The sequence below is a fragment of the Rana temporaria genome, chromosome 1, assembly GCF_905171775.1.
Source record: "Rana temporaria chromosome 1, aRanTem1.1, whole genome shotgun sequence".
In the NCBI taxonomy this organism is placed as follows: Eukaryota; Metazoa; Chordata; class Amphibia; order Anura; family Ranidae; genus Rana; species Rana temporaria.
This window is the reverse complement of record NC_053489.1, coordinates 627,493,876-627,516,187: the sequence shown is the minus strand read 5'-3', so window position 1 is coordinate 627,516,187 and position 22,312 is coordinate 627,493,876. Positions and strand designations below refer to the sequence as shown.

Here is a 22,312-nt window from a genome sequence, read left to right as displayed (position 1 = left end):
AGTAATGGACATAGCTGGATAATTACCTGTAACTGATACTCAAGTACTGGTATTTCTTCCTTTTCTGTTGGTCCAAACTGACGTCGGGTTGCAGAGAATCGGATAGCGATGGACACAGCGAGTTTTAAATTCACCACTGTCATTCCAATGATTGAGACTCGACCACTGGAAAGTGTACCGAGAGATGCTCCAAGACGCTGCTTTGGATCCTAAAGGAGGACACACAACAAACAGATGTAGAATGCATGACGTTATAGCAGTGTTTCTCAATTCCAGTCCTCAGGCCCCCCCAACAGGTCAGGTTTTCAGGATTTCCCTCAGATGAAAAGGCTGTGGTGATTACTAAGGCAGTGAAACTGATCAAATCACCTGTGCAAAATAATGGAAATCCTGAAAACCTGACCTGTTGGGGGGGCCTGAGGACTGGAATTGAGAAACACTGCGTTATAGTGACATGGCCCAACACATTTTACAGGCCTATTTTACACGGCGGTGATAAAACTAAGCGGGTGAGACGTTGTTTTAAAAAAGTATACTGTAGATATTCCCGCACTACCAGAGAAAGAAAATAAAATCACTAGCTGTTGCAAACCCCGAAATGGTCAATCCATAGCCACAAGAAAAAATAAAAATGGATAAAGTGAATGGTGCTGCGCTGTAAGTTATAATGGTAGTAAGAAGAGCCGGCTAAACTGTAATCCTTGAAGTGTCGTTTATTGCTACATCAGAGTGACAATAAAACAATAATGCTGACGTGTTTTGGCAATAGCCTTAGTTGTAGCAATGACTAATGCCGCGTACACACGGTCGTTTTTTGTGATGAAATAAAACGACGTTTTAAAAAACGTCATTTAAAATGATCGTGTGTGGGTAAAACAACGTTTAACCACTTCCCGACCGCCGCATGTATATGTACGTCCACAGAATGGCACGTACAGGCAAATGGGCGTATATATACGTCCTTGCCTTCTAGCGGGTGGGGGGTCCGATGGGGACCCCCCCCGCTACATGCGGCGGTCGGATTCCCGCGGGCAGCGATCCGGGACGACGGCGCAGCTATTCGTTTATAGCCGCTCCGTCGCGATAGCTAAGTGAACACTAACTCCTACAGCGCCCCCTGTGGTTAACTCCCAAAACTGCAACTGTCATTTTCACAATAAACAATGCAATTTAAATGCATTTTTTGCTGTGAAAATGACAATGGTCCTAAAAATGTGTCAAAATTGTCCGAAGTGTCCGCCATAATGTCGCAGTCACGAAAAAAATCGCTGATCGCCGCCATTAGTAGTAAAAAAAAAATAATTAATAAAAATACAATAAAACTATCCCCTATTTTGTAAACGCTATAAATTTTGCGCAAACCAATCGATAAACGCCTATTGCGATTTTTTTTACCAAAAATAGGTAGAAGAATACGTAACGGCCTAAACTGAAGAAAAAAATAAATTTTATATATATTTTTTGGGAATATTTATTATAGCAAAATGTAAAAAATATTGATTTTTTTTCAAAATTGTCGCTCTATTTTTGTTTATAGCGCAAAAAATAAAAACCGCAGAGGTGATCAAATACCACCAAAAGAAAGCTCTATTTGTGGGAAAAAAAGGACGCCAATTTTGTTTGGGAGCCACGTCGCACGACCGCGCAATTGTCTGTTAAAGCGACGCAGTGCCGAATCGCAAAACCTGGCCTGGGCATTTAGCTGCCTAAAGGTCCGGGGCTTAAGTGGTTAAAACAACGTTTTTAAACCCGCGCATGCTCAGAAGCAAGTTATGACACAAGCTTGAATGGAAGAGAGTGCCGTCGTACGTGCTGAATGTAACCGCGCTTTGCTAGAGCATTTTGAAAAAAACGATGGTGTGTCGGCAATGTCGTTTTTTAAAATGAAGCTTGAAAAACTTCGTTTTTTTCATGAGAAAAAAACAACGTTTTTTACAAAACAAAAAACGACCATGTGTACGCGGCATTAGGTTATTGCCAAGACGTGTCAGTTATTGTTTTTTTGTTACCAATAAACGTCACTTCAAGGATTACAGTTTTGCCAGCTCTTCTTACTACTGTTGCATTGGAGTGTGTTGGGACACATCAAGCCTCGGCACCTGTGAGTGGATCCGGTGTAGGGATTGGGTTGTCCCTGCAGAGAGCGCTGTTACCCATCTTTTTTTCCATGCTGTAAGTGATAATGATCGGGTACAATGTAACAATATATAAATAAAACAGAGAATTGCAAAAACGTAAAATGCTGCGTGCTTGAAATGACAATATAAAACGTGATAAAGTCTAGAAATATATCAAAGAGAGGATTACAAGAACGTAGATAATGTGCTAAAAGTGACAATATGAAACATGGTAAAATCCAAATAATCGATGGATGGATGATGGAGCGGGAGCGAAAACAAGTGCTGCATTCCCTATAACACTGTGCAAATAAGGGCAGTATATACAGTGACTTTTCTTCTTCTGTGCAATAACCCCTCAGGTGTATGGCCCCTTATCTTACAGCTATAAGGTAACGGCGCATGCAGATAACAATAGTGATCCCGGGTGGCAAGGTGAATCATGCTATGGGCTTCTTATAGATAGATAGAGATTCTATAGCAGGGATATGCAATTAGCGAACCTCCAGCTGTTGCAGAACTACAAGTCCCATGAGGCATAGCAAGACTTTGACAGCCACAAGCAGTACACCCAGAGGCAGATACATGATGGGACTCGTAGTTCTGCAACAGCTGGAGGTCCGCTAATTGCAGATCCCTGTTCTATATAGATAGATGGAGATTCAAAATAGGTAGATGGAGATTCTATATAGATAGATATTCTAGATAAATAGATAGAGATTCTAGATAGATAGATGGATAGATATAAATAAAAAGGAAATCGAGGGGTCCTCTTTATCCTGATAGATGGTTCTCACTATGATACCATATGTAAACTTCCTTTGTGCCACTAGGAGACGATGGTATATCTCCCAGGTTGGTCCGTATACGATATGGAGGAAAAAAGGGGGTCCAAATAGTGTAGTATGTAAAAACTAGTGTTTGAGTTTGAGCCAAAATTCCGTCGAAAAAAAATCTGCGGCTTTCTTGTCGGAATTTCCGATCTCGTGTACGCAGCATTAGAGGGAATCCAGCCAGGCCCGGATTTCCCACAAGGCCACTGAGCTCAGGCCTCGGGGTGGCAGGGTGCCAAGGGGCGGCAGTGGCATGGAGTCCCCCGACGGCCGTAACATACAGTTGAGGGCAGTAATTTGCTGTGTGGGAGAATAGAGTGGGGGAATCCGCTCGCTCGTTAAGTGATTGCGGCAATGTCGCCAAAATCACTTGTCAAATGTGTGTTGCTGTCTGTCCTCCCCTCCCCCCACATACCTTTCTCTGCTTGCTCTGCCTTCGGGACTCCTCCGTCCTCCCCCTGCCACCGATGTACACAGTGAGAGGGGTGAGCTGTGCTCTTCCCATCTCAGCTGTGACAGGAGTTCTAGCACAGTGCTAGGACTTCTGTTTTGGAGGTGACAGGGTCAATAAAGAGAACCTGTCACCTCTAATTGCCATCACACAGGGAATTGTTTTCTCCTGTGTGATAGCAATAAAGTTAAGTGAAAAAAAATTGATAAAAAATAATAATTAAATTAAAAAAGTAATTAAAAAGTAAAGAATAAGAAAAATAATATTCAAAATAATAAGAAAATTACACACAAAAAAAACCTGGCCTTGGGGCGGCAGGGAGAGCAAATACGGCCCTGAATCCAGCACTTGTTTTCACTCTCCCTCCATCATACATCAGTCGATTTGAGATGTTGTTTTACCACCCCCAACTGCCCAGCCATAAGTTAACATGGCTATTGGCCATGCTAGTACACAACAGGTTGTGTATGGTGGGCAAGTATCACCTCGTCAATGCATAGTAGCCACTACTCTACCACTCTCTGAAAAGGATTCCATTGTTGTTCGCTTTTTAGAGAGCTCTTAGGTAACATTGCCAATGATAGTCAACATCCTCAAAGATCTACAAAGAGCTCAACAAAGACTCTAAAGATGGCTTTAAGGCCCAATTCACACTGATGCGACAATCGCTCCGATTTTGAAGCACTTGTCGCATCAGAAATCAGACCCCATTCTGTGCAATGAAACCATTCTAATCGGTGCGACTTGAGTCGCTCAGACTTAGAACAAAGTTCCTGCACTACTTTTGGTCCGACTTTGGGAGGACTTGTATTGGGCCAGATTCACAGCGGACTATCTCCACGTACGCCATCGTAAGTCCGAATGTGAGCCGTCGTATCTATGCGCCTGATTCTTAGAATCAGTTACGCATAGATTTGGCCAAGATACGAGCGGCGTAAGTCTCCTACGCCGTCGTATCTTGGGTGCAATATTTACGCTGGCCACAAGGGGCGCTTCCCTAGATTTACGTGTTGAATATGTAAATTAGGTAGATACGCCGATTCACGAACGTACATGTGGCCGCTACGCCGTTTACGTAAGGCTTACGTCCGGCGTAAAGTTACCCCTGCTATATGAGGCATAGGTAATGCAAAGTATGGACGTCGGCAAGCGTATCTTTTTACGTTGTTTACGTAAGTCGTACGTGAATGGGGCTGTGCGTAGGTTACGTTCACGTCACAGGCAATGGGCCTGGCGTATCTTATGGAGTAAATTCAACGTGATACTGAGCATGCGCCGTTCGTTAGGCGCATCATTTACGTGGGGTCACGATTGATTTACATACAACACGCCCACCTCTTCCACATTTGAATTACGCGGGCTTACGCTGGCCCATTTACGCTACGCCGCAACTTACGGAGCAAGTGCTGTGTGAATACTGCACTTGCCCGTCCAAGTTGCGGAGGCGTAGTGTAAATAGGATACGCTACGCCCGCACAAAGTTACGCGCTCGTACGTGAATCTGGCCCATTGACTTTTGTTACAGAAGTCGCATGCCAGTTGGACCAAAGTCACTTTGGCACAACTGGCATGCGATTTCTGTAACAAAAGTCAATGCAAGTCCTCCCAAAGTCGCAGCAAAAGTAGTGCAGGAACCTTTTTCTGATTCTAAAAGCTTAGAAGCATTTCGATTAGAAGGCTGGCAGAAAAAAAAAAAATTCCTGCCAAAACTAGCACTGCTTTAAAGAGAGGTGAATTACAAAAGGTTTGTCATGAGATGGTGGCAAAAAGCTGCCACCCTAGTTCCACCCTGAGAACCCTAGAATTGTATGTATATTTTGAGGGATTATTATGTAATTTTATATACTTTAGGAATGTCATGTATATAGCGATCTTGGAATGTCATGTTATGTAATTTTGTGTCCTATTTCTAAAAATTCTATAAAAATATTTTAAGCACAAAGGTTTGTCATATGATGCCATTGATAAACTTTACAAATAATAAAAAAGATGAAAAAATGGGTAAGGACCTATAAAAATGTAGAACTTTTACCTTATATCTACTTGTGTAGGTCCCACTAGAAGTAATGTCTCCAGTGCTATTTAGAAGGTTTTCCTGTGGGATCCGAACATTGTGAAACATTGCAAACCTGCGGAAAATGAATAGATTGCACATAGTTTAGGTCTCATTAGAGAATAAAAATAGTAGGCCCTAAAAATATCCAGTTTTATAAAAGCCCTAGATCAGGGAAGGGTTCTGTGTTGTACATAGTCATTTGTGGACAAGTAGGAAAACCCATTTCATAATTGTTCAGCTATGGAGAAATAATGCTTGGGTCTCTGATGAGAATAGCAGGTACAGTTACTACTGAAACTGTAGAACACATAATCTGATTGGTTGATTATTTCAGCAGCAGATTTGCTGAATAGTGAATTATTTAAACACTGGCTGCAATGGATTCTATATCACCCACTAAATTCCTCACCATGGACATTATAAAGTGGTCACATTCTCTCAGATTAGTCGTTCTTGCCTAGGCTTATGTCTTCATCCATTTCCCAGAACTGTGTGGGATTCACCATAATAGTGGAGGTGCAAGCTATCAGCCGGCCGCAATTCCTGTTCCCAGACCTTGCTGCCTGATGGCATCGTCAGTGTAATTCTTTTATCAGAAACAGGAATGGGTGGGATATGCCTCCGATTGTGTCAGAATTCTGATAGACTCCTGTAAGGCTGGACATTTGGATGGTGTCTAGACATTTAGCTAGATTCAGAAAGCGTTAGGTCGGCGTATCAGTAGATACGCCGACCTAACTCTGAATCTGCGCCGACCTAGGTTTAAGTGTATTCTCAAACAAAGATACACTTAAACCTATCTAAGATACGACGGCTTGCGCCGTCCTATCTTAGGGTGCAATATTTAGGCTGGCCGCTAGGTGGCACTTCCATTGCGGTCGGTGTAGAATATGTAAATCACTAGATACGCTTATTCACGAACGTACGCCTGGCCGACGCAGTACAGATACGCCGTTTACGTAAGAGATAGGCTGCCTAAAGTTATTCCAAATAAATGGAATAGTAATGTTAAGTATGGCCACCGTTCCAGCGTCGAAATTCGAAAATTTTACGTCGTTTGCGTAGGTCGTCCGTGAATAGGGATTTACGTTGTTTACGTCCACGTCGAAATCAATAGGCCCGTGCGGCGGACTTAGCCGCAATGCACACTGGGAAATGTAGGCGCCCGGCGCATGCGCAGTTCAAAAAAACGTCAATCACGTCAGGTCAAGCCTCATTATCATAAACACGCCCCCTCAGACAAATTTGAATTAGGCGCCCTTACGCCCGCCCGCTTTAGGCTACGCCGCCGTAACTTAGCAGGCAAGTACTTTGAGAATCAAGTACTTGCCTCACTAACTTACGGCGGCGTAGCCTAAACACGCTAAGCTACGCCGCCGCAAAGTTGCGGCCATCTCTCTGAATCTAGCTAATTGTCTTTTTTAGGCCATGTTCACACTGGTTCGACACAAAAGTCACACAACGTTTGGTCCAACTTTGCCCTGTGGTATGCAACCTTAATGAACAGGAGCCGATTTTAATCTGACTTGGAGAGGAGTGTGACTTGTCCTTTGACCAAAACAATTCCTTTGGTTCTGGTATGGATGAAACCTCACACCAAATTTATCAAAAATAAATTAAAAATACATGCCCCCCCCCCCCCCCCCCCAAGACAGCTCTCATAGGGAACCATTGATTTTTACATGTCATGCAACTTGTGCTCTAATGCCTCGTACACACGATCAGTTTTCCAGACGGGAAAACTGAGGAGAGCTTTTGGCCCGGAATCCCGGCCGTGTGCATGCTCCTCGCAGTTTTTCCAATGGGAAAACTGCCCAAAAACCACCGGACAAAAAAAAAAAAGAAGAAGGAGAACCAGCTCCATCGCAGTTTTCCTGTCAGGAAAACCGGCCGTGTGTAGGGGAAATGTGGATGGTTTACTAGGATCTTCAGTATTGGAGTAGTCGGTGGCCGATGAACATCTGGTCTTCCTGCCCTTTCCTGGGTTGACGACATCTGACTGCCTAGGAGGTAGACTCCATTTCCTTCTGGACTTCGGTGAGAGAGAGAGAGAGAGAGAGAGAGAGAGAGAGAGAGAGAGAGAGAGAGAGAGACTTGTAAAGCGCAACACATGCAAACTGAATCGCCTCTGGGCGCTGTATCCATTTCATGGGTAAGGAACCTCTTGACCTCAGAAGAGATGGGTTTTAATCTTTCTCCTGAAGGCCAAGTGGTCCGACTCCAGTCGGATGGTGGTTGGTAGTGCATTCCACAGGCGAGGTCCCTGGACTGCAAATCTTCGATCTCCTTTGGACTTGTATCTGGCTTTGGGTATCTGGAGGAGGTTTTGATTGGTGGAACGCAGAATGCGATTGGGGTTATGGGCTTTTATTTTTTCACATAGATATTGGGGGGCGTTGCCTTGAATACACTTATGCATTAGGCATAGCGCCTTGAAAGTGATTCTGTCTTTTACTGGCAACCAATGAAGGGATCTCAGTGAAGGTGAGATTGATTCCCATGGTTTTTTCCCAGTCACTAGTCGAGCGGCCGTATTTTGAACGATGACATCTCTGTGGGACATTCCAAGCTCGATCGATCCACTGTCGTACGACATTTGGGTCCAACGGTTGCGGTAAGCACATATGTATTTCATCTCATATTTGAAGTTCCTCACCATCTCATGACATCTTCATCGTTTTATTTTTTATGGACACTACATTACATTTTTGTTTATATTGTTCACTTTATTGATTTGAATTTCACATTTTGTTGTGGTGCAATTTTTGCCATTACATCCTTTGTGTCACAATATATGGTCACACCCCATTAGGTGTATACAGCCATTGCTTTTTGGCTCACGCGTAGCGCTACATTACCATCCACATTTGTCTGAGTTTTGTCACATTCCTGTGTAGCTGCTTCACTCCCGTTCAGGGTTCATTCTTTGTTACACTTATTTTTGTTTTTGGGTAGCACACATATTTTTCCCCTTTACAGTGTTTAGGGGAAAGACTGAACCCGTACGTGTGTACGAGGCATTAGTCTAGGTTCACACTGTAGTGATCACAGACATTGCATGCGATTTTCACCTGCACTGCGGTGCTGATCACATACGATGTCCATGCAGTGCGAGTTCAGCCATACAGTTGTATGGCTGAACTCGCATTGGATTTACTCCGGAAAAAAAAAAAAGGTGCAGGGACTTTTTCCCTGCACTAGAATCGGATCGCATGGTTGTTCTCACCAAGGTGTTGGCTCTAGAAATATGCAGGAGCCATCAAATGGGAGGTCAATTAGCCACAGCTCAAGGGACTCCTAGCAACAACTGGAGGAACCATGATTGTAGGAGATTGCTGGTATAGCCTACTAATATATCATCATATTATATCATATACAGTATCTCACAAAAGTGAGTACACCCTCACATTTTTGTAAATATTTTATTATATCTTTTCATGTGACAACACTGAAAAAATTACAATTTACTACAAAGTAGTGAGTGTATAGCTTGTATAACAGTGTAAATTTGTTGTCCCCTAAAAATAACACACTCAACTCAAAATAACTCAACTCAGCAGTTTATCCATTAATGTCTAATTAGCAATTTTCCCTCCCCGGGGTCAAGGGACTGGTTAGTGTTACAAGGTCTCAGGTGTGAATGGGGAGCAAGTGTGTTAAATTTGGTGTTATCACTCTCTCTCTTAGGCCGTGTACACACGATCGGTCAAAACCGATGAAAACGAACTGAAGAATCGCTTTCATCGGTCCAAACCGATCGTGTGTGGGCCCCATCGGTCAGTTAACCTTCGGTCAAAAAAATTTGAACTTGCTTTAAAATTGAACCGATGGACGCCTAACCGATTGGTCAAAACTGATCGTTAGTATGCAAAAGCATCGCTTAAAAACCCGCACATGCTCAGAATCAAGTTGACGCATGCTTGGAAGCATTGAACTTCATTTTTTTTCAGCACGTCGTTGTGTTTTACGTCACCGCGTTCTGACACGATCGGTTATTTAACCTATGGTGTGTAGGCACATCAGACCATCAGTCAGCTTCATCGGTTAACCGATGACAACGGTCCTTCGGACCGTTCTTATCGGATGGACTGATCGTGTGTACGTGGCCTTACTGTTCACTGGAAGTTCAACATGGCACCTAATGGCAAAAAACTCCAGAGATCTGAAAAAAAACATTTTTTGCTCTACATAAAGATGGCCTAGGCTATAAGAATATTGCCAGGATCCTGATGGGCAAGACCATACAGTGGTTTAAAAGGATGGGTTCCACTCAGAATAGGCCTCGCCATGGTCGACCAAAGAAGTTGAGTCCACGTGCTCAGCATCATATCCAGAGGTTTTCTTTGGGAGATAGACTTATGAGTGCTGGCAGCATTTCTGCAAAGGTTGAAGGGGTGGGGGTCAGCCTGTCAGTGCTCAGACCACACACCGCACACTGCATAAAATTGGTCTGCATGGCCGTCATCCCAGAAGGAAGCCTCTTCTAAAGATGATGCACAAGAAAGCCCGCAAACAGTTTGCTAAAGACAAGCAGACTAGGGACATGCATTACTGGAACCATATCCCGTTTATCTGATGAGACCAAGATACAGTAAACTAATTTTGCTCAGATGGTGTCAAGCGTGTGTGGTGGCAAATATGTGAGGAGTACAAAGACAAGTGTGTCCTGCCTACAGTCAAGCATGGTGGTGGGAGTGTCATGGTCCTGGTCTGTACGAGTGCTGCCAGCACTGGGGAGATACAGTTCTTTGAGGGAAGAATCATGAATGCCAACATGTACTGTGACATACTGAAGCAGAGCATGATCTCCTCTCTTCAGAGACTGGGGCACAGGGCAGTATTCCAACATGATAACGACCCTAAACACACCTCCAAGACGATCACTGCCTTGCTAAAGAAGCTAAGGGTAAAGATGGACTGGCCAAGCATGTCTCCAGACCTAAACCCTCATGCATCTGTGGGGCATCCTCAAAACGGAAGGTGGAGAAGTGCAAGAGTTCTAACATCCACCAACGCCATGATGTCATCATGGAGGAGTGGAAGAGGACTCCAATGGTAACCTGTGAAGCTCTGGTGAACTCAATGCCCAAGAGGGTTAAGGCAGTGCTGGAAAATAATGGTGGCCACACAAAATATTGACACTTTGGGCCCAATTTGGACATTTTCACTTAGGGGTGTACACCCCCCCCCCCCCCGGAACATGCGGCGGGTTCCCGTGGCTGTCCGGGCGATCCGGGATGAGGGGGCGGCTGTTCGTTTTTGTCCGCCCCCTCCGGATCGCTCTCAGCCAATCCGTGCGCTCCCCCTGCGTGTCACTTCCTCCTGTGTAAACACAGGAAGAGGGAAGTGATGTGATCTCTTCTCTCGGCGGTATTTTCAACCGCCGCTGAGGAGAAATCACATCACACAGTGAGTCTGCACAACACTACACTGACGCCAGGACACGCAGGCACATTTAACCCCTTGCGATCACCCCACCCCCTGTCACAGTGTCACTGAATGCAGTGATCATATCATATGTACTGATCACTGCATTTAGTGTCAGTGTGACAGGCAGTTAGTGTTAGGTCCAGGGTAGCCCCCATACCCCCCGCCTAATAAAGTTTTAACCCCTTGATCACCGCCCTAGTTAACCCTTTCACTCCCTATGGCCAGTGTCACTAAGCGATCATTTTTCTGATCGCTGTATTAGTGTCGCTGTTCCCGCTAGGTAGCTATTTTTTTTTTATTGCGATTTTTTTTACTAGACATGTGGCTGAATAAATTTTGGCCTAAATGTTTGTTTATTTGATTTTTCTTATAACAAAAAGTAAAAAATATTGTTTTTTTTTTCAAAAATGTCGCTCTAATTTTGTATATAGCGCAAAAAATATAAATCGCAGAGGCGATCAAATACCACCAAAAGAAAGCTCTATTTGTGGGAAGAAAAGGACGTGAATTTTGTTTGGGAGCCACGTCGCACGACCGCGTAATTGTCTGTTAAAGCGACGCAGTGCCGAATTGTAAAAACCCCTTGGGTCATTTAGCAGCATATTGGTCCGGTCCTTAAGTGGTTAACATATCTAGCAAGAGTAGGGCGAAGGCTTTCTCCAGTAATGCAAATATTATTTTATAAAAGTGTAGAAAAGAAATCAAACTGACAAGCGTGTGGGCAACATTATCTAAAATAAAAACCTTGGCTATACTTTTCATTTCTCGGCTTTCACTTCGAAGAAAAGCTGTCTGTTTGTATTATTTTGGCATCCACGTGTTTCAAAGTTTGTAGAATATTTACTGCAATTATAAATATTTATGCGGCCACCAGAGTGAATTCATCCATGGATACATTATTTCCAACTATCCGAGCAGAGAGCTTTTGTATTAGGAAGCCGATAGCTGAAATTCCCATAAACAGAGTGAAGTTATGTTACACTAGTACATCGCTCTCCGGTAAGTCAGCTGACTTGTTTAACTAGTGTTCATTTTTGGAACAAGATAAACTGTCAGAACAGACACATGCCAAAATAGTATGTGCTAGAAATACTAGCTTTAAAGTGGAATTTCCGCTTAATGTTAACCGTGCTTTAAAAATCGCCCCCCCCTAAGAATATACCATGTATATGTTTATTGAAGCAGCCCAACATCATCATCATCATCATCATCAGCCACCGAAGTCCCCTAAATACATTACCAAAAGTATTGGGACACCTGCCTTTACACGCACATGTCGGGCGTGGAATGGGGGGGGGGGGCTGCAGAGGTAGAGATAGTGAGAAAAAAAAAAGTCTAGAGGGTAGTATTGGGGGCATTATTGGTAGATTTACTAAAGTACAAAAACCCAAGGTAAGTATAGTAACAAGTCCTAGTTGCTATCTCGGGAAACACCCAATAAGAGGATGGTATGCGACCGGTCTAAACTACGTGACATGTTCACCAATGCCAGGAGCCTGGCGAATTTAGATTATGTGGGAATGTCAGAGACCTGGTTCAACAGCTCTCATGATTGGCTGCCAACCATTCAAGTGTATACACTTTATCGCAGGGATAGAGAGGGTAAAAAAGGGGGGGGGGGTATGCCTATATATCAAGAATAATGTACGAGTGAATGTGAGACGTGACATCACTAAGGGAGCTAGGGAGGAGGTGGAATCCTTATGGGTAGAGCTCCAAAGGGATGAAGCCAAGGGGAAAATAATACTGGGAGTATGCTATAGGCCCCCTAACCTGAGGAAGGAGGGGGGAGACGGATCTCCTATCACAAGTTGGATTAGCAGCAAAGATGGAAAGTGTCATCATAATGGGGGGATTTTAATTAACCCGGACATAGACTGGGCAGAGGGAACCACGCATTCGTCTTATGCCGCGTACACACCATCACTTTATGTGATGAAAAAAAATGACGTTTTTAAAAACGTCACTTTAATTGACTGTGTGTGGGGGAAAACGTTGTTTTATGTCTTGTAAAAAACGACCAAAAAAAATTGAAGCATGCTTCAATTTTATGTGTCGTTTTTCAAAAGTGCACTTTTTACATCACAGAAATTGACCGTGTGTAGCAAAAAACGTAGTTTTCTAAGACGTTTTTTCATCCACGCATGCCCAGAAGCTACTTATGAAGCAAGCTTCAATGGTAAAACGTGGTGGAACGTAACCTCACTTTGCAAGATCATTGTGAGAAAACGATGGTGTGTAGGCAACTTCGTCTTTGAAAATTTAAGTTTCAAAAACGTCATTTTTTACTTCACAGAAAGTGTCGTTTTTTTTCATCGCATAAAGTGATGGTGTGTATGCGGCATAAGGCTCGCCAGTTTCATGGTTCAGATGGTAAACACACCAACTAGAAATAAAGCGTTACTGGATCTACTGATTACCAACAATACAGACTTGATCATGGATGTGGAAATAAGGGGCAATTTAAGAAACAGCGATCACAGGTCAATTGGCTTCAGTATAAATCACACATATAGGAAACATAAGGGGAATACAAAAACAATGAATTTCAAAAGAGCCAACTTCCCTAAACTACGAACCTTGCTAGAAGGCATGAATTGGGATAAAATCTTAGGAACAAAGAACACAGAGGAGAAATGGGTTTGCTTTAAGAGTATATTAAATAAGGGCATTAGCCAATGCATCCCATTGGGTAATACATTTAAAGAGTAAACAAAAGTCCTGGGTGTCTTAACTCGAATATAAAAATGCATATAAAAGCAAAAGAGAAGGCCTTCAAAAAAATACAAGGTACAGCATTCAGACATTATAAAGAATACAACAAGAAATGTAAGGGTTCAATTAGGGCGGCTAAGATAGAACACAATAGAAACATAGTAGAGGAGAGCAAAAAAAATAAAAAATCTCAAGGAATTCTTTAAATATGTAAAACAGTAAACAAGGGAGGACAGACCACAGTGGCCCAATAAAGAATAAGGAAGGACATCTGGTTACAAAGAATAGGGAGACGGCGAAGGTTTTGAATTGATTCTTTTTCTCAGTCTTCACAAGGGAATCGGGGGGCTTCAGTAACCAAAACTGCAGTGTTTATCCTTATGACACATCACAGGAAGCACCTCCATGGTTAACAGAGAACAAAATTAAAATTAGACCTGGGAAACTTAACATTAATAAATCACAAAGACCAGATGGCTTGCATCCGAGGGTACTTAAGGAACTCAGTCAAGTAATTGCCAGACCATTGTTGCTAATTTTTACTGACAGTCTACTGACTAGAATGGTACCAGCTGATTGGAGAAAAGCAAATGTAGCACCAATATTTAAAAAGGGCCCAATATACATCCCTGGGAATTAAAGACCAGTGAGCCCAACATCAATAGTATGCAAGCTCTTGGAGGGGATGATAAGGGACTACATTGGAGGTCGACCGATATGGGTTTTTCTCTGGCCGATGCCGATATTTGGAAATCGGGGCGGCCGATGGCCGATATGTGTTGCCGATTTTTGCGGACGATATTTTAGGCCGATTTTTTTTTTATTATTATTTTTTTCCCCATCATCTCCAAAAACCTAGGGGGGAAGAGGAGATAATTGTTTAGGGTGGAGTGCAGCCTGTCAGTGCCACATCAGTGCAGCCCATCAGTGCCCACCAGTGCAGCCTATCAGTGTCCATAAGGGCCACCTCATTGGTGTCTATCAGTGCCCACCAGTGCCACCTCATCAGTGCCCACCAATGCACCAGTGCATCCCATCATTGCCCACCAGTGCATCACCTCATCAGTGCCCACCAATGCACCAGTGCATCACCTCATCAGTGCCCACCAGTGCATCTCACCAGTGCATATCACCAGTGTATCACCTCATCAGTGCCCACCAGTGCATCTCACCAGTGCATATCACCAGTGTATCACCTCATCAGTGCCCACCAGTGCATCTCACCAGCGCATATCACCAGTGCATCACCTCATCAGTGCCAACCAGTGCATCACCTCATCAGTGCCCACCTGTGCATCTCACCAGCGCATATCCTCATCAGTGCCCACCAGTGCATCTCACCAGCGCGCATCACCTCATCAGTGCCAACCAGTGCATCACCTCATCAGTGCCAACCAGTGCATCACCTCATCAGTGCCAACCAGTACAGCCCAATGTCATTCACTGCCACCTCACTGCCACCAGCGGAGCGCTCCAGGCTCCGTTCCATCTCCCAGCACAAGAAAGTTCCAATGTCCCTGGCCTTGAAGGTGCTGCCCCGCCTCTGCCTACAATCCCCAGAAGGCAGAGCGGGCCTGTAACAGCCAATCGGCGGTGGCCGCTGCCGACATCCTCCACTCTGGAAAAAAAAACGTCCCCTGACATGCTGCGCGCCCTGCCTCTGCCTACAAACCCCAGAATGCAGCGCGGGCCAGTAACTGCCGGCCCGCGCTGCATTCTGGGGTTTGTAGGCAGAGGCAGGGCGCGCAGCATGTCAGAGGACGTTTTTTTTCCAGAGTGGAGGATGTCGGCAGCAGCCGCCGATTGGCTGTTACAGGCCCGCTGGTTGGCTGCCGCGCAGGGTGTACCAAGATGGCCGCGGCTCCGGAGCTAGGCCGAAGCCGCGGCCTTTCCTGATGCTGTGACCGCGGCGGCAATCCGCCGCGGTCACAGCATCAGGAAAGGCCGCGGCTTCGGCCTAGCTCCGGAGCCGTGGCACCGCTAGCGGCCATGTTAAAAACCGGCCTAATTTGGAAAAAATCGGCCGATGACGATTTCTCCAAAACGGCCAAATATCGGCCTGCCGATATATCGGTCGACCTCTAGACTACATAAAAGATTTTACGCCGCCGTAAGTTTGAGCAGCAAGTCCTGTATTCACATAGAACTTGCGTTGAAACCTACGGCGGTGCAGAGTAACTGGGCCGGCGTAAGCCCGCCTAATTTAAAATATGCTGGTTGGGGGCGTGTTCTATGTAAAATACTAGTGACCCCACGTATTTGACGTTTTTAATGAACGGCGCATGCGCCGTCCCTGGACGTATCCCAGTGCGCATGCTCCAAATGACGTCGGCAAATCGTCATGCTTTCGACGTGAACGTAAATTACGGCCAGCCCCATTCACGGACGAGTTACGCGAACAACGTAAAATTTTCAAATTTCGACGCGGGAACTACGGCCAAACTTAACATTGGCTGTGCCATGTTTTTGGTGGTTTATCTTTACGCCTGAAAACCCCTTACGTAAACGGCGTATCTTTACTGCGACGGCCGGGCGTACGTTCGTGAATCGCCGTATCTAGCTGATTTACATGTTCTAGGCGTAAATCAGCGTACACGCCCCTAGCGGCCAGAGTAAATATGCAGTTAAGATACAACGGCGTAGGAGACTTACGCCGGTCGTATCTTAGCAACATTTAAGCGCATCTCAGTTTAAGCATACGATTAAAGTTGCGATGCCGGGGATTCGCACTTACAACGGCGTATCTACTGATACGCCTGTTGTAAGTCTATGTGAATCTACCCCTGTATCATTAGCAGTAATCAGCATTGATTCATGAAGAATCATTCTTTCCAAACCAATCTATTAACCTTCTATGAGGAGGTGAGCTGCCATCTAGATAAAGGAAGGCCCGTAGATGTGGTATATCTGGATTTTGCAAAAGCATTTGACACAGTTCCCCATAAACATTTACTATACAAAATACGTTTTGCTGGCATGGACCATAGGGTGTGTACATGGATTGAAAATTGGCTACAAGGGCAAGTTCAGAGGGTGGTGATAAATGGGGTGTACTCAGAATGGTCAGAGGTGGGTAGTGGAGTCCCACAGGGTTCTTTGCTGGGACCAATCTTGTATAACTCGTTCATAAACGACCTGGAGGATGGGGTAAACAATTCAATCTCTGTATTTGCGGATGATACTAGGCTAAGCAGGGCAATAAATTCTCCGCAGGATGTGCGCACTTTACATATTCTCTCTGGAGAAGACGCTTGAGAGGGGATATGATTTAAATTTACAAATACCATACTGTGACCCCACAATAAGGAGAAAACTTTTTTTGCGGAAGGGAGTTTAACAAGACATGTGGCCACTCATTAAAATTAGAAGAAGAGGTTTAACCTTAAACTATGTAGAGGGTTCTTTACTGTAAGAGCGGAAAGCATGTGGAATTCCCTTCCACAGGTGGTGGTCTCAGCGGGGAGCATCAATAGTTTTTTAAAATCTATTAGATAAGCACCTGAACGACCACAACATACAGGGATATACAATGCAATACTGACATATCAGACACATAGGTTGGTCTTTTTTTTCAACCTCACCTACTATGCAAGTACGTAACTATGAACTTTAATGGCATCCCAGTCTTAATCCGTAGGGTTTAATATTGAGTTGGCTCACCCTTTGCAGCTATAACAGCTTTGACTCTTCTGGGAAGGCTGTCCACAAGGTTTAGGAGTGTGTCTATGGGAATGTTTAACCATTCTTCCAGAAGGACATGGTGAGGTCAGGCACTGATGTGGAGAAGTTCTGGCTCGCAGTCTCCGCTCCAATTCATCCCAAAGGTGTTCCATCAGGTTGACGTCAGGACTGTGCAGGCCAGTCAAGTTCCTCCACCCCAAACACGCTCAACCACGCTATAGTGCCAAAAGTATTGGGCCACCCCTCCAAATCATTTGGTGGAGGGAGGATTATGGCGTGGGGTCGTTTTTCAGGGATTGATCTTGGCCCCTTAGTTCCAGTGAAGGGAACTCTTTAGGCATCAGAATACAAAGACATTTTGGACAAATTCATGCTCCCAACATTGTGGAGAAAGTTTGGGGGTGGCCCCTTCCTGTTCCAACATGACTGGACACAAGTGCACAAAGCAAGGTCCATAAAGACACGGATGAGTGCGTTTGGGGTGGAGGAACGTGACTGGCCTGCTCAGAGTTCTGACCTCAAGCTGATAGAACATCTATGAAATGACTAAGAATGGAGATTGCAAGCCAGGCCATCTCGTCCAACATCAGTGCCGGACCTCAAAAATGCGCTTCTGGAAGAATGGTCAAAACATTCCCAAACCTTGTGGAGAGCTATCCTAGAAGAGCCAAAGCTGTTATAGCTGTAAAGGGTGGGGCCAACTCAATATTGAACCCTACGGACTAAGACTGGGATACTATTAAAGTTCATGTGCGTGTATAGGCATACGTCCCAATACTTTTATATTATATGAGATGCCAATATGTGGTTCAACTGGCAAAAACATGACACAAAATTGTATATATATTTTTTGTAGAATTTGCCCTTTTTTACGCAGGCATGGAACTGCTATTGTTAAAACCAGGCAGCAGCCATTACGCCAAAATGCAAATGACTGGACTGCTGAAATGCTTAGTGTAGACTTTTACTGATCACGATGCAGATATGCTTGCAGAATAGTGAGATACTTAGCAGACTGGGTGAATAAATAATGTATGAAACCTGAATGACTGATGATTTTAGAAACAGTAGGTGACGCCTGCATTTTCATCAGTATACAGTAACTGTTTAATATTATTCCCATGCTACATAAAGGCCATTTAAAAGTGTTTTCATGTCAGCTTACCAAGATGAGACACTCAGCTGCAAAAATGTATCTATTTACTTTAGTAAAGTACCGTATTTATCGGCGTATACCGCACACTTTTTTGCACTTTTTTTATCGTGGGTGCGCGATATACGCTGATACCTGCTTCCCGCGCCAAATTTGAACCACTGCGCCGGCATATACCAAGCGAAGTACACTCGGGTATAGTCAGGCAGGCTCGGCTCCTCTCCCGGTCACGTCCTGGACGTACAGGACGTGACCGCGAGAGGAGCCGAGCCTGCCCGACTATACCTGAGTGTACTGTGCTTGGTATATGCCGACGCAGTGGTTCAAACTCAGCGGGGGAAGCAGGGATCGAGCGGGGAGGACACCGCAAAAGGATGCCAGACCCGACGAGGAGGACACCACCGAAGCCGCAGACGGACGCCGGACCCGACGAGGCCGCTGATGGACGCCGCGCAAGACACCAAAACCAAGTACTAAAATCTTTTTTTTTTACAGGAATGCGGGTCCACTTTAGGGGTGCGAGCTATACGCCGGAGCGCGCAATACCCTGATAAATACGGTACTTCAGTAGTACATTTTAGAGACCAAAAAGTAGAATGTTGCTCAACCTCCCTGGCGATATGATTATGTCAGATTTTTGCGTCTCAAAGCGATATAATTGTTTTGCATAGGAATTTGGCGTTTTATATTGTAGGCCTGTAATTCTTAGGCCCCATACACACGAGAGGATCTATCCGCTGAAAAATCTCAGCGGATCGTTTTCAGCGGATGGATCCCCTGGAGTGTATGCTCCAGCGGATCTTTATCCGCGGATATTTCCGAATTCCAGCAGATAAAAATGTGTTGACATGCCAACAAATCTATCCGCTGGAATCGGATCCCACGGATCGATCCGCTGGTCTGTACAGACTCACCGGATCGATCCGTCCGAGGGGATCCCCCGCATGCGTCGTAATGATTCGACGCATGCATGGAATTCCTTATATGACTGCGTCGCGCACGCCGCCACGTCATCATCGCGGCGACGGCGCGACACGTCATCGCCAGAGGATTTCGGCGCGGATTTCGATTCGATGGTGAGTACACTCCATCGGATGGAAATCCGCGCAAATCCTCGAGAGGATTTATCCGCGGATACGGTCCGCTGGACCGTATCCGCGGATAAATCCTCTCGTGTGTATGGGGCCTTAGTAATAACACACTTAAATCTGTCCAAACAAGAGTCTAGTAGACATCCCGGGTATGATAAAGTTTGAAACACAAAATCATAAAATTATAATATAATAAATAACTATAAATAATTATAATTTTATTCAATAATGTAATCAAAAATGCTGAAATTTGCATAAGGAAATAATTTCGGACGGCTGCACTTCCAAAAATCCTTTTATTGAAGCTTCATATGACAAGTGGTTAACAGATGAAGAAGAGAACAAAGAGGTAGGCGCGTTTCACAAAAATGTTAGCGCTTAGTCATTACCGCCATTGCAGAATTGTCGCTGACGTTTCATTCAGTGTCCGATGACGAATTTCCCCGCAAATCACTATCGCTTAATTCTGTTAGTGATGCTAATTCACCATCGCTGTTTTCTAGCTGGTCAAAAACCGCTTTTGACATAAAGGGACACTTTTTGGTAGCTATGGACAATCTCCAGTTTCCAGGCAGAAAGAACAGTATACCTTATTTATCGGCGTATAGCGCGCACTATTTTGAAAATCAGGGCAAAATCGTGGGTGCGCGGTATACACCGATACCCGCTTTCCCGCCACGAGTTTGAATACTGCGCCGGCATATACCGAGCGTAGTACACTCGTGTATCTTCGGGCAGTCTCGGCACTTCTCGCGCTGACGTCCTGAGCGTACAGGACGTCAGCGCGAGAGTTGCCGAGCCTGCCCGACGATACACAAGTGTACTGCGCTCGGTATATGTCGGCGCAGTATTCAAACTCGGAGCGGGGAGGAAGCCGCGAGGACGCCGCAGAAGGACGCCGGACCCGACGAAGAGGACACCCAAAGCCGCAGACGGACACCAGACCTGACGAATAGGACCCCCGGAAGCCGCAGAAGGACCCGTACCCGATGAGGAGGACACCCGAAGCCGCAGACGAACCCAACGAGGCCGCCGATGGACGCCGCGCAAGACACCAAAACTAAGTACAAAAAAAACTTTTTTTCCACAGGATTCGGGGCAACATTAGGGGTACGCGGTATACGCGGGAGCGCGTTATACGGGGATAAATACGGTATATAATATAAAAGTGCATGCAGGGCACTGGACAAAAGGTATGTGAAATGATTTCATACAGTAATGTAATCTGTAAGATTACAGTGTACTATATATGTGTTCTGTATTTTTCACTTTTTGAATTTGCCGCTGGGTTCCATCTCCGTGTGTCACGACGCTCGCAAGGAACGGAGCCCGGCACAGTAATACATTGGGCGGATGATCTGGCAGGATACACAGGGGGAGGACATCGCAGGATCCTGGGGAAAAGGCAACTGCGCTGTACCAGGATCCTTCGATGCAATCCTGAGTGTGGCTGGGAGTTACCGCTTTTGGTAGTGAAAATTTACCCCGGGCCACACTCGGGAATACGTGTAAACAGACAGATCCTGGTTCTTTCAGGGGAGAGGAGACTGATCGTGTTTATACAATGTATGAACACCGATCTCTCTCTTCCCCTAGTCATTCCCACCTACAGTTAGAACACAGTGAGGGAACACAGTTAACCCCTTCCCTGCCAGTGACATTTATACAGTAATCGGTGCAATTTTATAGCACTAATCGCTGTATAATTGTCAATGGTCCAAAAAAGGTGTCTGATGTGTCCACCGTGATATCGCAGTCCTGATAAAAAAATTGCAGATCGCCATTAATAGTAAAAAAATTATATATATATATATATATATAATAAAAAAAAATATTGCCATAAATCTATCACCTATGTTGAAAACGGTATAACGTTTGCGCAAACCAAATCAATATACGCTTATTGTCATTTTTTTTTTACAAAAAATATGTAGAAGAATACATATCGGCCTAAACGGAGGAAAACATTTATTATTATAGCAAAAAGTACAAAATATTGTTTTTTTATCCAAATTGACGCTCTTTTTTTTGTATAAAAGCGCAAAAAATAAATGCTTAAATACCACCAAAAGAAAGCTTTATTTGTGGGAGAAAAAAAAAGGACATCGATTTTGTTTGGGTACAACGCTGCACGACCGCGCAATTGTCAGATAAGCGACACAGTGCCGAATCGCGAAAAAAAATGGCCCAGTCATTGAGCAGCCAAATCTTCCTGGGCTGAAGTGATTAAAGGAGTTGTAAAGGAAAAAAAAAATTTCACCTTAATGCAATCTATGCATTAAGGTGAAAAAACATGTGATGCTGCCGCCCCCCCCCCCCCCAGCCCCCGTTATACTTACCTGACCCTTTGAAAATCCGGCGCGGTCCCGAGATCCTCTTCGCCGCTCAGCCTGGCCGCTGATTGGCTAGAGCGGATGGATTGAGAGCAGCGCAGCCATTGGCTGGTGCTGCTGTCAATCACATCCAGTGACGCGGCGCACCGAGGGGCGGGGCCGAGTGATATAGTGAGCGGCTATGGCCCTCAATTACTCACCACCATGCAAGCTCTCGCATGACTGTGGGGAGGACCTGAGAGACCCGCCGAGGGACCCCAGAACACGTGGATCGGAGCCACTCTGTGCAAAACGAACTGCACAGTAGAGGTAAGTACAACATGTTTGTTATTTTAAATAATTTTTTTTCCTTTAATAACCCTTTAAAAATTGTTGTTGTAAATGCTTAAAGTGGAAGTTCAGCCAAAAACTAAGACCCCTTTCACACTGAGGAGTTTTTCAGGCGCTGCTAT

The 22,312-nt window shown here is 44.8% G+C and overlaps 1 protein-coding gene across 4 annotated transcripts in view; it reads right to left on the bottom strand.

Annotated features, from left to right (window-relative positions):
* ACOX3 (acyl-CoA oxidase 3, pristanoyl) overlaps window positions 1-22,312 on the bottom strand; it is a 186,708-nt gene that overhangs the window by 97,728 nt on the left and 66,668 nt on the right. For all 4 annotated transcript variants that reach the window (XM_040335363.1, XM_040335361.1, XM_040335362.1 and 1 more), the window contains exons 8-9: window positions 5,434-5,530; window positions 27-209 (exon numbers count right to left, since the gene is read on the bottom strand). In XM_040335363.1, coding sequence (XP_040191297.1) covers window positions 27-209; window positions 5,434-5,530 — 280 coding nt within the window. The remainder of the gene's footprint in view (window positions 1-26; window positions 210-5,433; window positions 5,531-22,312) is intronic.